At 40.4% G+C, this 14,439-nt stretch overlaps 1 protein-coding gene across 1 annotated transcript in view; it reads left to right on the top strand.

The window, feature by feature from the left end:
• Window positions 1-14,439, top strand: part of arhgap36 (Rho GTPase activating protein 36) — a 64,037-nt gene that overhangs the window by 27,231 nt on the left and 22,367 nt on the right. The window contains exon 2 of the mRNA XM_083993255.1: window positions 9,699-9,855. Within this exon, the coding sequence (XP_083849381.1) occupies window positions 9,699-9,855 (157 nt within the window). The remainder of the gene's footprint in view (window positions 1-9,698; window positions 9,856-14,439) is intronic.

Here is a 14,439-nt window from a genome sequence, read left to right as displayed (position 1 = left end):
GAATAAACTCATCTTCCTCCTCTTTATCTTTATTCTTTCTTTCTTTTTCCAGTTTTTCCTGTATTGTTTCCTCTCCTTTTCTTTCTTTCCGCGCCGTCACTCCTCTCCGTTTCTTTTTATAGAGCTTTTAATCTGTCGTTTTAATCCTCCTCCTGCCCACACACCTCTGCCTCTCTCTCTCTTCCTCTATTCCTTCTTTCCCTCTTCCCTCCATTTGTCCTCTCCTGTAAACTTTCCTCTCCCTTGTCCCCCTCCGCTGTCCTTTAACCCCTCCTCCTTTACTCCTCTCTTCCTTGTTCACAATTATCTACCTCTTGTCACTCCTCTTCTTCCATCCCTCCTTCTTCTGCCTCTTCTTTGCTTCCTTCCTTCGCTCCATTCTGACTTCTTCCTTCCTCTCTTCCCTTCGTACCTGTTTATATCATCTTTTAACTTCCTTTTCTTGCTTCCTACCACCTAATCTTCTTTTCTTTTCCATAACCCCACCTCCTTCTTTCTTCCTTCTCCTCTTTTTCTTTCTCTCTTTCCTCCCCTACTTCCTACTTTCTCTCTATTTCCATCACTCCATCCTTACCGCCTTCTCCACATCCTGCCTCATTTCCCCACTTCCTACCTCTTCCTGTCTCCTCTTCCTCTTCTTGCTTCTTCACAATCAATCACTCATTTTACCTCCTTTTTCTATTTCCCTCCCCCGTCATCTCCCCATTTTCTCCCTCTGTAATTTCTCCTCTCATTCATTCATTCAGTCATTCCTTCCCTCCATCCTCACCTCCTACTGTTTCTGCCCTGTTTCCTTCCCCCTTTCTTTCTTTCTCTCCCCTCCCTCTTTTCTCTCCTCCCTTCTCTCTCTGTTGTTTATGTTCTCAGCTCCTGGAAGTCAACTCAGTCCGCTCCTCCTCCTCCTCCTCTTCTTAATCTAACTCACTTCTCTGCCCTCCCGAACCTCCCCCCCCCCCTCTCTCTCTCTCTTTCTCTCTCCTTTACACTCTGTCTCTGTCTAACTCACTCACCCACTACTTCAGCTGCTCTTCTGTTCATTCACCTCAGTGTTGAGATGCATTTGTGGCTCCGACCAAAGTCTGGATAAACGAAGCACAGAAATCTGACGGGACTGATTGCAGGGGGATTTTAACTAAGAGTAAGTGACACTCTTATGCAGGATATGTGTGTTTGTATATGTGTGACTTTCACGCTTGTGATTTTTACCATTTTCTCTGGTTGGATGAATGTTGCAGGTTTAATTCTTCACTTCATATGCAGCATAGTGACACTAAACTTTGATTTTATGCATTTAATGATTTTTATTTTAGTCTTTTCTTTATTCTTTTTCTTTAAGAAAACAGCTGCTGCCTGTTTATAACTCATGGAAGCTCCATTAGCTTTATAAAACACCATTAATTGAGTCTTTTTAAGATGGTTAACAACTCTACCCATGTTAATTTCCTCCAATTAAAGAAAATCTCACATGGTGCACTCTTGAAATAGCTCATATTTTACTGTAGCACAAACATGTGAGTAATAAAAACTGTTTACAGCTTAAAGATGCTTTAAATAAATGTACATTATCTTGTAGGAAATTAACTTTATGTTTTGCTCAATTTAGTTGATTTCCTGTTTAAACTGTGAAGCTTTTCATTGTGGAGGATAAACACTGGGATGCATGCACAAACAAACAAACACACACACACTCACATAGACACACATTCAGAAAAAAAACACACCGCGCTTGCACAATCGTAAGCATTTGGCATCTTCCCACTAATCCACTTCTATCATTATTCGTCCTTTGACCTAACTTTGAATTCCAGACGGGAGAGTGTGTGTCATCCCTAAAAGCTGAGTGTGTGTGTGCGTATGTGTGTGTGTTTTCAGTGCCAGTTTAGTCACAAGTGACACAGTAGAGCTGCTGTGTCGACGCAAGACCTGTCTGTGTGGCTCAGCCTGAAGACTTTAGCAGCACCAAGGGGCCTATTAGTGCTGCCTGCCTGTCTGTTTACGTGTGTGTGTCTGTGTGTTGGTGTGAAGGAGCCAGCACCTCTGCATACTAATTCCCCCGTGGCTCAGTTGTGATGCGTTTTCGAGAGCGTCCTAATGAGACCGGCCGCGGCTGCTAATTAACTTAATGAAAACACGACGTGGAGCTGAATGATGTGAAGATAATGTTCCCTCGTTTAGAAAACGATCCTTCAGCAGGAAGTGAGAACATTATTTATGTGTCCGACAAAACATAAAAGAACAAGGTGTTTTTCAAGCAGGATGATAATGAAACTTCAATCCTGATAATGAATAATTAATTATCTCCCAAAGTCAGTTCATCTGTTTTCTATTCGTTTAAATATAGAAATAACACACTCTTGTGTTGAAGCTCCATTCAGTTTGTGCTCTGAGCTTCTTTGTGGAGTTTTTCCTGATGTGAGAAGTGAAGCATGAGGAAGAAGAAAGTCACTTTATGCATTAGTGATGTATTTTTAGGTCATCATAGACCTGGTAAAAGGAGCCTTCAGTAAACTTTATTGTCCCTCACCGATGAAGCAGCAAAGCCTTTATACAGCTGTAAGAGGGAGGGGTGGGGGTGGGGGGGCTGAACGACCGGGAACTGGGAACCCATTCAACCAGAGAAGAGACTTCAGTTTGATTTACAACCAGCAAATTTAGATAAGATGAGTTTTTACAGAGGAGAATGAGAAGTGAAGGAATTTATCACTGAGGGGCAATGAAAACAGTCACGCATCAAAGGGTTAAATTGTGACCCTTTTTGGGTCGTAACTTACCGATGCGTTAAGGCGTCATCACTGTGTTTATGATGTAAATGTTGGAGAACCTGACTCAGGCTGTTATAAGTAAATACAGACGTTGTGTTTAGGTCTTTGTGGTTAGGCGACACAATATCAGAGTGGATACATGAGAGTTCAAATGTCCATCGAGCAGCGGAGGATTTTTGATGAATGATTGATTTAAAAAAATGCTTAAACCTTTTTATGTTAACTCAGGAGTTTTTGTTGCCTGAACTTGATCACACACGGAGGATCCAGTCTCTTGTGTTATATACAGTCCAGGAGGCAGTGACTTCAGATTTATGAAGCAATTTCCTTTGTGTTTTACCTTAAAGTCATATAAAATATGAACCAATTGTGTGACACGTTGTCATAATTGCAATTTGAAGTCTTGAGCTATGGCCAGATAGTGTTAACTGGGGGCCTATGTGGCCTTTGGCCTTTGACCACTCAAGTCTAAACAAACAGCTCGTCTTTGGGTTTTTTACCACATGCGAGGATTGATTCCCTTGAGGAGTTCTTGAGACATTGTGCTTACAAGCCCCCAGATCATGTTTTAAGCTCACTGTGACCTTGACCTTTAACCTTTGACCCCCAAATTCTTAACAGTTCATCCTTGAGTCTATGTGGAGGTTTATACCAAATTTGAAGAAGTACCATCAAAGTGTTGTTGAGATATTGAGTCCACAAGAATGAGATTGATGGACTGACAAACACCCAAGAAACGTACATAAGGAGTATTTGGAAGTCATTTCAGTGAGACAAAGTCTAATTACGTCATATCAACTTGTTAATGGTCAATCAATATCAGATAAACTGAACATTAGGTATGTTTGTTGGTGTGGTCAAGGTGAACAGCGTAGTCCTCCTCACCATTCACCCACATGATGCTGGGTATCTCAGAAATGATCTAGAGTTGGCAAGAACCAGTCATTTTATTATCAATTAATCTGAGAAATCAATTGACCATGACAATGCAAGTAGTCTGATCCCAGTGTGGTGTTGTTGGGATCTAGCCTCCATGGCTCTAGACCGACTTTGACCTAAGATGGTGAAATCTGTACCCACCCTCAGGAATCTAGCTCCCCTGATGGCAACAATTTAAAAATGTTCATGTAATTCAGGGTAAATAAATGACCTCATCACCTTCATAACAACAAATCTCATTTGCAGTGTTTAGCCAAGAAGTGGGTAGAGGAAGAACAAAGGCTGGGGTTAACGACGAGAGGCACCGGGAGGGAGGGAGGAGAGGGGGCACCGTAGGGAGAGATGATTATACCCAATCACATTAGCAGCAGCATGATGGAGTTAGGGTTGGGGGGTGACGGAGAAATGGAAACACAGAAAGGAAAAGGAGGGCAGGGAAATGAGAGGCATAGACAGAAAACAAGGGTGAGTGAGATGTGATGGGAAGACTGAAAGGTAAAAAAGAGAAAGCAGCATCTGTTAGCGATCAGAGTTTAGAAGAGACTTTAACTCTATCTCTTCATCGGAAGAGGGTACACACAAACACAACACACAAAAACCCATGTAATCGCAAACACATGTATTGCATTTTTAACCTTTTAGCATGGTTAGCATGATTAATGTCATGTAACAAGCAATAAGTAAATCACACAAAGTATATTAAAACTTTGTTAGAGCTACAAACCAAGTTAAAATTCATCCTCCAGGTTCAATCCAAAATGGTGTCCTTGAAAAACACTTGATTTATGCAGTTGCATAATGCATCAAACAAAAATGGCCGACTCAACTTCTTGAAAGATTGTGACGAGGAGAGGAAGTAGGAAAGAAAAGGTGTTTGAGATGTTGCACTTTTAATCGTCTTTGGGGCCACAGAGCGTTCAGTCAGTTTACGCAATATATTTCTGTGCTAAATGTTAGTTTGTTTGCTTACTAGGTAGCGTTAGCATGTTAATTAGCTTGTTTTCGGGTGAAAAAATGGACAAGGGTAATGGGACACATAAGGGTTGTTGCCGCAAGCTAACTAGATTTTTCTGTTTTGCTGATTTAAGATGCTAAGTTTAGCTTGTTTTCCTTTTTATTACTTTTCATCCAAATTTAGCTTCCTGTTGCTGTTAACAGAATTTTTGTAGCCTTAAAATATTGCAGCAAGCTGAAACTGCTCCTCCTGGGATGCCATTAAGTGCAACTCACTTCACTAATGGTGCAACATGCTTTTCCCATAAAGGGACTAAACCATCAAGAGTTATTGTCAGGAACTGTAGAAGTTATGCCTCGAGTATGCTGGGAAGGTTTTTCAGTCTTTTTTTTTGTAATTGAGTACGTTTTTTGAATTCAGTTGCTTATCTTTTGTGTTGATGTTTCTATGGAGTAGAGGAAATGTGCTTTAACGTCTGGTACTACCCTAGACGAGTTGTTTTTATACCACTTCCTATACGACAAGGTCCACAGGGGTATCAGATTCTGTAGTTGTGCTTCAATGAGACATCAGTTTACATGGTAATTGCCTCGTTAGCTTGAGGACTTCAATGTAACCATGTCTTTCCCAAGCTTGAGTTTACTTGCAGAAATGCATATGTTTCTGTGAATTGTAGTTTTGGTTCATTGTACTCCCCATTTATCCTCTGTATGTTCCTGTGTGGTTTGTCTGTCATGTGGTTTGAATTGTTCCTGGTGTTGACTAAAGCCACACAAGTGGACAGAAAATCTACAGAGAGATCTGGACTCAAATTGTTAAATGTAGCCTACTCTTTTTTATATCTTTATAAAGTCAGGGGGGGATTGGCTTCTAGCTTTGAGAAACCACATCAATGTTGTGAAAAAGAAAATGTATTGCAGCTACAGGCTTGATTGTTGGTGTAGTAGTTTTCACTGCAAAAATGAGCCAAACGACACTGGACATAGCATATTATCTACACTTAAGTAAAGCAAATGCATTATGTCTGCAACAGAGTGATTGAGAACAAATGGTCAATGATCACAGCACGTCAAGTGAAGACTTGACTGCTGTTTTACGTGAAATCAGGATTTTGTGACCGATGGTCTGAAGCTTCCAGAGGAATATCTGCTTGTGGAGGTTGAGGGAGGTCAACAGGAATCGTGTAGATTGAGATCTGGTCTTCTTGAATGAAGAATTTGAGTTAATGTGCGATGCAACTGTACATGGTTTATTGAATACAGTAGATAACACTTTATATTCCCTGTGTGGAAATTTGTCTTGCATCACCTACAATGTAATAGCATCTACACGGTAATTTAATATCTTGTAGGCTATAGAAGTTGTAGTTTGCTGTAGGGAAAATGAAAGGCCGGTCTGTTTGTACGTCATCTGTAGAGCTAAGTGTTTTCTCAACATGATTTTCATCACATACTGTGCCTAATGAGAAATTTGAGTTTCCAGCTTTACTGATTAAACAAAATGAATGGCTACACCAGGCAGGAAATCCCACATCTACAGTACTGATGCTCTCCGAACAGAAGCAAGAGCTGTTATACAACGACATGGTAAAGGTTAGGGAATCATAATGAAAACCAGCAGTGACCATCAGAACTTTCTAATGTTAATGTATTACCCATCTAATGCAGTCCTGTAAGTCCTGTAATTGCTGTGTTGTTGGAGAATTTGATAAAGTAGTTCCCTGGGTGCCTGCCTGTGCAGTTTGTGTTTGGATTAGCCTGCAATAAAAAAGAATTTGGGAACTCTGACAAAACATTAATCACCTAAATATTCTTAATAAGTAGAACTAGCATTTCAGGTTCAGTTGGACACATGTAGGCGCAAATCTGTTGCTCAGAAGATCTATGAGACGTTTACTTTCTGGAAACAGACCCACAATGAGTCATCTCAATCTAAATGTCAGTTCTTACCCTTGGCATTTTGTAAAACCAAATCTGTGCAGTGACGAGTGTTTTATTTTGATCCGCGTACGAATCTGTGCGTCTGTTCCGGAGAGAAAGTATACGAGTTAATGCATAGGTTGACTTTCTGTAAAAAGACCAACTGATGCATCATGACGCTTTTCTTAAATGTCACTTCTGACCAACTGTCTCATACCGCCGTTCCCCACTGAGCCGTGTCGCTTTGAGACAATGTATGTGTCCTGTTTTTAGCTGTGGGTAACTGTAATCCAGATTCACCACAGTCCCTTTGTCTGGTTGTGTTTAGCATTAAGGTCCGAGGACAATTTTCCCCCAATCATGCTGCGCAGTGTAGGCTGATGACGGCTGGATTATAGACATGAGACAGTCACACGCATATGGAGGTGCAGTATAGACATGGAGACAGAGAGTAGAAGAATAACAATGAGCAAAGTGTTTTATAACAGCATATTTTGCCCAAATTGTACGTACTAAGAGCATATGGAGGAGCAGAGATTAGTATAAAGTCTGGAAAACTTCCATCAGGGCTCAGAGCCAAAAACAGGAACCAGAAAGCAACAGTTAGACTTTAATTTGTCCTGGAACGTTTATTTAAACCACAATTTACTGGGAAATACAGTATATAAAACAGCTGGAGTGGCCAGAAGCACCTGTGGGGCTGTTCGGACATCGTCTAAAGCTTCCACAGTGATGAAACTCTTTGATGATCAGATGTATTTAAAGTCCCATTATCCCTCATTTTCAGACTCTTGTTATGAAGGGGAAGTCTGCTAATTTCACACACACCAGGCTCTGTTCATTAGTCATTAGAGGAATGAGTCAGTGTGTTATAATACATCTAACAGCTGTCCGGTTGCATAATGTCAACTGTGGGAATCAGTGTTTGTTGTTTTGTTTTAACCCCCTATTAAAGCATCCAGTTTTCTTTACAACAAGAACATTTCCCACACTGTCTGCAGTTTCTATTGATTTATGAATCTATATAATCTTTCAAATGTCAAAACTCAGGACTGTATGTTTCCAATGACTGTTTTTATGTGTTTTTATGTTGTAGTACCTCAAAAATTCAGCCTTGGAAAGGCCAGTGATACGATAGGGTTCCCTAAAGGCTTTTATACCGTATTTATTAGCATATTCAGTATTTCACAGATTGATATTTTACAGAACACATGTAATGCAATACAGGCTCACTGAAGGACAACCCTCTTGGCTTATGACATAACAAAGTATTGTCTATTAGAACAATGCAGATGTTCTTTCATTACGTCATCACAAGAACTGTTTGAGGGGAAATGATGTGATATTTCACTGTTTTCATATTGTTGCATTGGTTCTTTTACCTAAATAAAGGAGCTGAGAGGATGCACAGTTAGTAAAGCAGAACAAAACTCACTCACCACCTTTTTCTTATTTGGCGGTTCCTCCTCTCAAATCTTAACTGGATCAATTGACTGTTGAAGTAAAATATGACTTCCTAAATTGAGTTTCACAACATTCCTCAGGCTAAGCAGATTGTTTTCTCAGTGGTTATGTGAAGGGATCTCACCACACGTATAAATCAAAAGCACATTTTTTTTGTGTGATCGCTCGAACAGGTCGCGAGGCGCAGACCTCAGATCTGCAGCGTGTTGGTCTGGATCTGGTTAACCTGTGGTCGCCGTGTCTCTCCATCAAACACGATGCGTTCACTCCTTCACTTTCAATCTTCTTCAGTTTCTATTCACATCTCTGTCTCTGTCATCCTGCTTCACTCTGTTCTTCATTACTCACCCCATCTGTCATTATCCCTGTTAACAGTGGTTTCTCTCTACTTAAAGTTGACTGCCGTTTTTTTTTTTTTTTTGGTGACTGTGAATGTGATTGAACCCTCAGGCTGCGGCGGTAGAAGTGGAAAAAATAAAACATAAAATTAACTCTGACTTTAAAGATTTTAAGATTAAACCAGAATAATCTGCATGGGGAAGCTGGATCACTGCAGAGAACAGTGGGTCATATCAGACGGCTGTTACATAGTCTCAAAAAACATTATTAACTGGAGCGCAGCCTGTCGAAGCATTTCTACTGTTCAGATAAATAAATGCTTCCACTCAAATGGAAAATTATTATTATTATTAAAAACATATACTTCATATCACAAACACCACTTCCAGTCGTCCAAGTCATCTAAACATGTGTTCATCCTTTAACAATGTTTTCTGCTTATTTATCAGTGTGAGTGTGTTTATACAGTAATATCATTATATCATTTTTTTTTTTTTACAGTGTATTTGTGTTCTTAGTTTCCAAATAAAGGCAGCACAAAGGCTGAGATGTCCTGGCTTTGTTCACTGTGTGTGAGCTAATACAACCCCAATGACATCTCAAGATCAGTTTGTCAACCTGACAAGGCTGCACTTTGTTATATGCTGAGTAAAAGTGTTTATGTAATAAATGTGTGGAGTTCCCCCTTTTGTTTAGGAAGGGACGTCACTTGAGGGAAAATAGCATCCATTGTGCAGAAATCTCAAGGACTACAAAGAAAGACTGCAATAAAGATAAGACCTCCATCTGAATAAAAGGAAAAAACCTGGAGAGTATCTTTTAGGTTATCAAAGTTGAAGTCGAGGGTCATGAAAATACCTGAGTCATTTTTATCCTACATAAAATAGAAACTCAATTTCGGATGAAAAAGTTTGATTGAGCTTGACACTCATTAAACTATGATATTGTGACCATGTGATAGTGACTTGCTTTGGGTATGGTCAACAGTGAGATACTGTATGTTGTACCTTAAAGCTTGTTAAAAGTGGTGACACTGTTTGGTAGATTGAATTTTCAGTTGAGGGTTTTGTTCCCTTGACTTGATGGTTGGTTGATAATGTTCACTGATTACAGCCACTGCAGATTTCCATTGCATCTTCTAAGCTTTTGGTTTTTGGTTAAAAATGGCCGAGGGAGCAGAAAATTTGTTGTACTTAGATAAAAGGATATCTACTACTTGTGATTAATGGTGTGTGTGTGTGTGTTGTCGTAAGTCTTTCCCAGTCCTCCATCTACCCTTTTGATCTCTAAATTCTTTCCCCAACTCTCCACCTTCAACAGGGGGACCACACGTGGGCGACCATGTTGGGTCAGAGCGTGCGGTTGCAGCCGGTGCCCATCCAGAGTCTGTCGGAGCTGGAGCGAGCCAGGCTACAGGAAGTGGCCTTGTACCACCTGGAGGAGCGCGACCTGGACATCAAGATCAGCATCCCGACAGGTACGGCCAGGAGGGAACCGGATACACCGGGACTTTAGTGCGTTGTAGGCTAGTCCACTGACAACAAATCAAATTGTGTCTTCTGACTTTATCCTAAAGCTATTCAATTGTTTTTTGTGAAGCTTTTAAAGTCCAAGATGTAAAGGTGTAGTCTACTATTTTTGGGGTAAGGCTTTTTTCAAGACTCATAAACCACGCCGGTATGCTAACATAGAGCCAGGAGTCATTTAGCTAACATAGTTTAGCAATGAGCTCAACTTTAAATACACTGAATAAAGCTGGCCTAGCTTGTTTACAGGTATCTAGTACACCTGCTAGCATCTCTGACGGGTCTCTACATGAACCAAAGTGTATAAACGTTGCACCTCGAACTACTTCCTGTCTTGCAAAGCTAACTAGCTTCAAGCGTTATAATTAGCATAAAGACATCAAAGTGGTGTTACCGATCTTCTTAACTATTTCATGGGGGCAAAGCAAACAAGTGTTCCTTAGATGGTGTTTCTTTGAGATGCAACAAAACAAGAAACGTGGAAAAACACATTAGCTTTTGGTCGAACCATGATTCAACATTTTCACAATTTACAGAAATGAATGAATTCTGTGTCTCAACCCTTTAAAAAGCATAAAGTTAAGACCCCATGATAATGTCTGCATGCGTCTTCATCAGTGTGACTGTCAGTGGTTGTGGGTCAGGCTCATGATGACATGGTCAACCCGGCTGCGTGGCGCCGCTCACTTTGGAATTGGAAGATTTGATTGGGCGAACCCACTCCCTGTCGGACAGACTGAGGTTGACCTGCCCTCAGGTCGAGCTGCGACCCCTCTGACTGCGGAGGACGCCACAACAGTCTGTCTGAGGAATGAGCGCGAGGCAGCGAGGAGCTGTAAAAGAAAACATTCTGTACAAGTGTAAACTGTCTGAGTTGTCAGCTGTGATAAGCAAACGGCAAAGAGATGCCACGTGGTTTGTTTATTCACACACTCTTCGCACTTGATAACTTAAATACCCCTCAGGGAATTCTGAGTTCAGCTCCATAGCGACCGTTTTTCATCTTCAGCCCAAAACACATATGGCTCTTCAAACAAAAGCACCATACTAACACTGTTAGGAAGGGATTTTGTTTTTGCATCTGAGCTCAAATGAAGGTTATTTTAAGCTGCATTAAAAGAGTCTTGTTGTTTTTCTGGTGTGAAGAAAGACTCCTTTAAAAGGGATAACAGCCCTGATGAAAGCTGGAGCATGGGTTTAGCCGTTTAATCAGAGTGAAGTGGCATCTTATTAACAAATTCAGTCAATGTAATGTGTTTACAGACTTCTCAGAAAATCAAAAGCTCTTTTCCTCCTTCTGACAGTGGAGTGCTTGAGCTCCATCACAACTGTGTTTCATTAATCTCTGATAACAGCAGGAAATACCTCAACACTTTTCCTCTGCTGCTGTTTACTTGGACGACCGTTCCCCCTTCTCGCCGCTGGACTCCGGCCCAAAGACGCTTTTTTTTTTATGTGTCGTCGTCTTATCCATTTGAACTCCAGAGCACTGGATCCAGCCAATGAAGTGAGATAGTTTCACTAACAAACTGTAAATCGCTCAAACACCTACTGAGCACCGCAGGCCGGGAGGTTTCCTCTCGTATTTACTGGGGCTGGAGGGATCGGCGAGGTCAGGGGGATCTCAAGCTGATTTCATGAAACAAACACGGCTGATTGCAGAAGCAGTGTGTACTTGTGTGTGTGTGAATTGTCTGCCAGTAGTCTTGCTCCTATGAGACCACTTGGTATGTGAACTTTCTCCCATACTCTTGTTCTGTCTCAGAGTAGTTCAAACTCAGTCGTACCTCATCATCAATCAGCACTCTTTTTTTTTTTTTTTAATTCCCCCAAGATCAAAATGACCAAAACGGGAAACAACCACTTTACTTTCAGTCATTTTTCTCAAAGCAGCAAGATGCAAAGATGCTATTTAGAGTTTTTTTTTGTAGACAAAACTTTCCATTTTCCATTTTGTTTCCATTTTAAGTGTTTCCTTTTTTTCCCCCTTCTTTCCCATTTTCAATTTGTGCATTTTAAAACACAAGCCAAGTTTGCCTCTGGTCATAAAAGTTTGTATTGATAAAATCAAAGTACACTCATTTCCTAATGGAGGTGGTAATGCACATTAATTCACTTTTTTCCAGCTTAGTATTTTCTGAACTTTCACTCCTTCAGTTGAGTCTTTATCTTTGTTTATCCTTAATCTGAGCAAACCACAAATGATATGATTTGGCTTTTTTCACACTCACATTTTCTAGCCAGTAGGTTTTTTATTCCTTTAGTGTGATAAAGTGAAGAAACAAAACAGAGATCAATCTGAAGGGTATTTTCAGGTTAAATTGAATATGTTCCTCTTCTAGGATTATTATATTTGTATATCATACTATGTTTATGCTTGTGCTTTTCTGTATGCAAACAGTTTTCCATATGTTTTGCTGAAATGCAAGGCTGTTAAGTTATTTGTATTGATTCATTCATGCCGTCAGTTCAAGCTTACATCCATGAAACCTCAGTTTTAGCCTCCTGACACAGGCATGATGATACATTTTGCAGACCAACACATCCTGTGAGACTCCACTCCTCCCTCCTCTCCTCACTTTCTGGAAATCTTTCTCTCGTCCTACATGCGTGCTCTTCCTCCATCAGGCCAGGGTTCAATTAAACAGCAGAATTCATGGGAAAATGAGTAAATCATTTCCTGTTTTCTGCTTTGTGACTCAACCTGTTCACATGTTTTTTGAAGCCAGAATTGAATGGATTTCCACGACTTGGGGAAGGTCAAGTAGTTACTCATATTCTCCACATCATATCTTATATAATGTTTGTTGTGAACAGTGCATTATACAAACAGACGTTTTTTCCAGCGTGGACGATCTGGCATGTGCTGGATGGATACCATGTGATCCCCCATAGGAAAAGGAGCTCGCCTTGAGTTTTTCATTTGTTAGCGCCAGCTTCACTGACCCAAAGCGTGGCTACAGCCCATAAACAGAGGAGGAGGAGCTGCTGCTGATAAACAAAATAAACACTCTTACTCATATCCTTGTTATTAAGAAGCACAACATTTTTTTTTTTTTTAAAGAGGGTTTTATATCAGAACACATAACTGCCTCCACTACAACAACACTTTATAAACACGGGTGTAAGGAATTAGCATTATTAGTATCAGTAGTAGTAGTGTAGTGGAGAGACATACATTTAATTTAAATTCTTACTCTGAGAGACAGAATTCACCTGCTTTTATTAAAGGGTTAAAACAAACTTTTACTTCGTAGCCTAAGCCAACGCTTTCTGAACTTTCTCTGCAGCTAACAACTTTGAAAAGCAAATTCTCTGACTAACAAATTAATGAAAACTCTCATCTTTCTTTGCATATTTTCATATATTTTAAACCAATTTATTTTCATGTGTTTACTTTTTATCCAAGTTTGGAATTTGTAACATTGCCAATGTAGTGCAAGCTACCAAAATTAACCACATTGATGGCTCTATTGATTATTTTAACAGTAAGGATAAAAGATAAGATAGGCTATTTATCTTTTCTGTACTGTTATATTATGTTGCACTGTTATAATATCTAAGTCAGTGGCATGCGGACAGTGTGGGAAACTTGCCTCCCAGTTTGTCCCCTGGGGTGAAATCTCCCCAGTCCAGCCGGTCAGTGATGGCCTCAGCATCACCTCCTGCTGCCCTCTCTCCATCCATCCCTCCTGGTTTCTGGTTTCTGTTTCTTCGTCTCCGTTGGGTTTCTTCTCCTCCACTTCTGTTTTTCTGACTTTTGTCATCTCTTATTTCACCTCACATCTCTCTAGCCTATTTCTTTATCATCTTTCACCCTTTTCCCCTCTCTTTGCTTCTCACTCGCTGCAGCTCAAAGAAAAGAGGAATCCACGCCATAAAAACCCCATCCTGGTTTGTTTGTACAAGCCTCATTATTTATCGCTCTTTACATTTATGTACATGCACGCTCCCATGAGCATCTTGTCTCTCTGCATGAGTGTGTTTGTTATAGTTTCATTGGCAGCGTTTTGTAAATTCTTGGTGAAACGTGTCAGTTGTTATCAGACGGATTTGTTCTTATTTGGTGCGGAGCTGGAACTCGTTCTCATGCCCCATCCTCTGGATCTCTGCTCTGCAGGGACCAGCTCGCTCTCCTCTCCCCTCTCACCAGTTGTCTGTTTTAATATTTGTTCTTACATTGTCAGTCTGCACCGCTTCTTTTGCCCCCATTCAGGTTCTTTTTCCTTCACTGCTCTTTCTCATTCTCCTTTATGCCTCTATTGTGAGAACAAATATGCTTTAATCTCTCTGAGGTTCTGTGGAAAACCCACAGCTTGAACCAGTCTGTCATCCCATAAGACTGGATTGAAATAGAACATAAACAGGGTTTTCTATTAGTTTGATATTTGAGTCAATAGGTTATAGATTAATTTCCTATATCAGCAACTACACCTTAACCAGGCATCTATTAGTAATCATCTGACTAGTTAGAACCTACTTTAATCTAAACCAACCTTTCTTAAACCTGCTTAACCTATCCAATACGGTCTTGC

This window comes from Trachurus trachurus (genome assembly GCF_905171665.1).
Source record: "Trachurus trachurus genome assembly, chromosome: 18".
NCBI classification, from domain to species: domain Eukaryota; kingdom Metazoa; phylum Chordata; class Actinopteri; order Carangiformes; family Carangidae; genus Trachurus; species Trachurus trachurus.
Note: the sequence above shows the minus strand (reverse complement) of the source record. Positions and strands in the feature narration are given on the sequence as shown.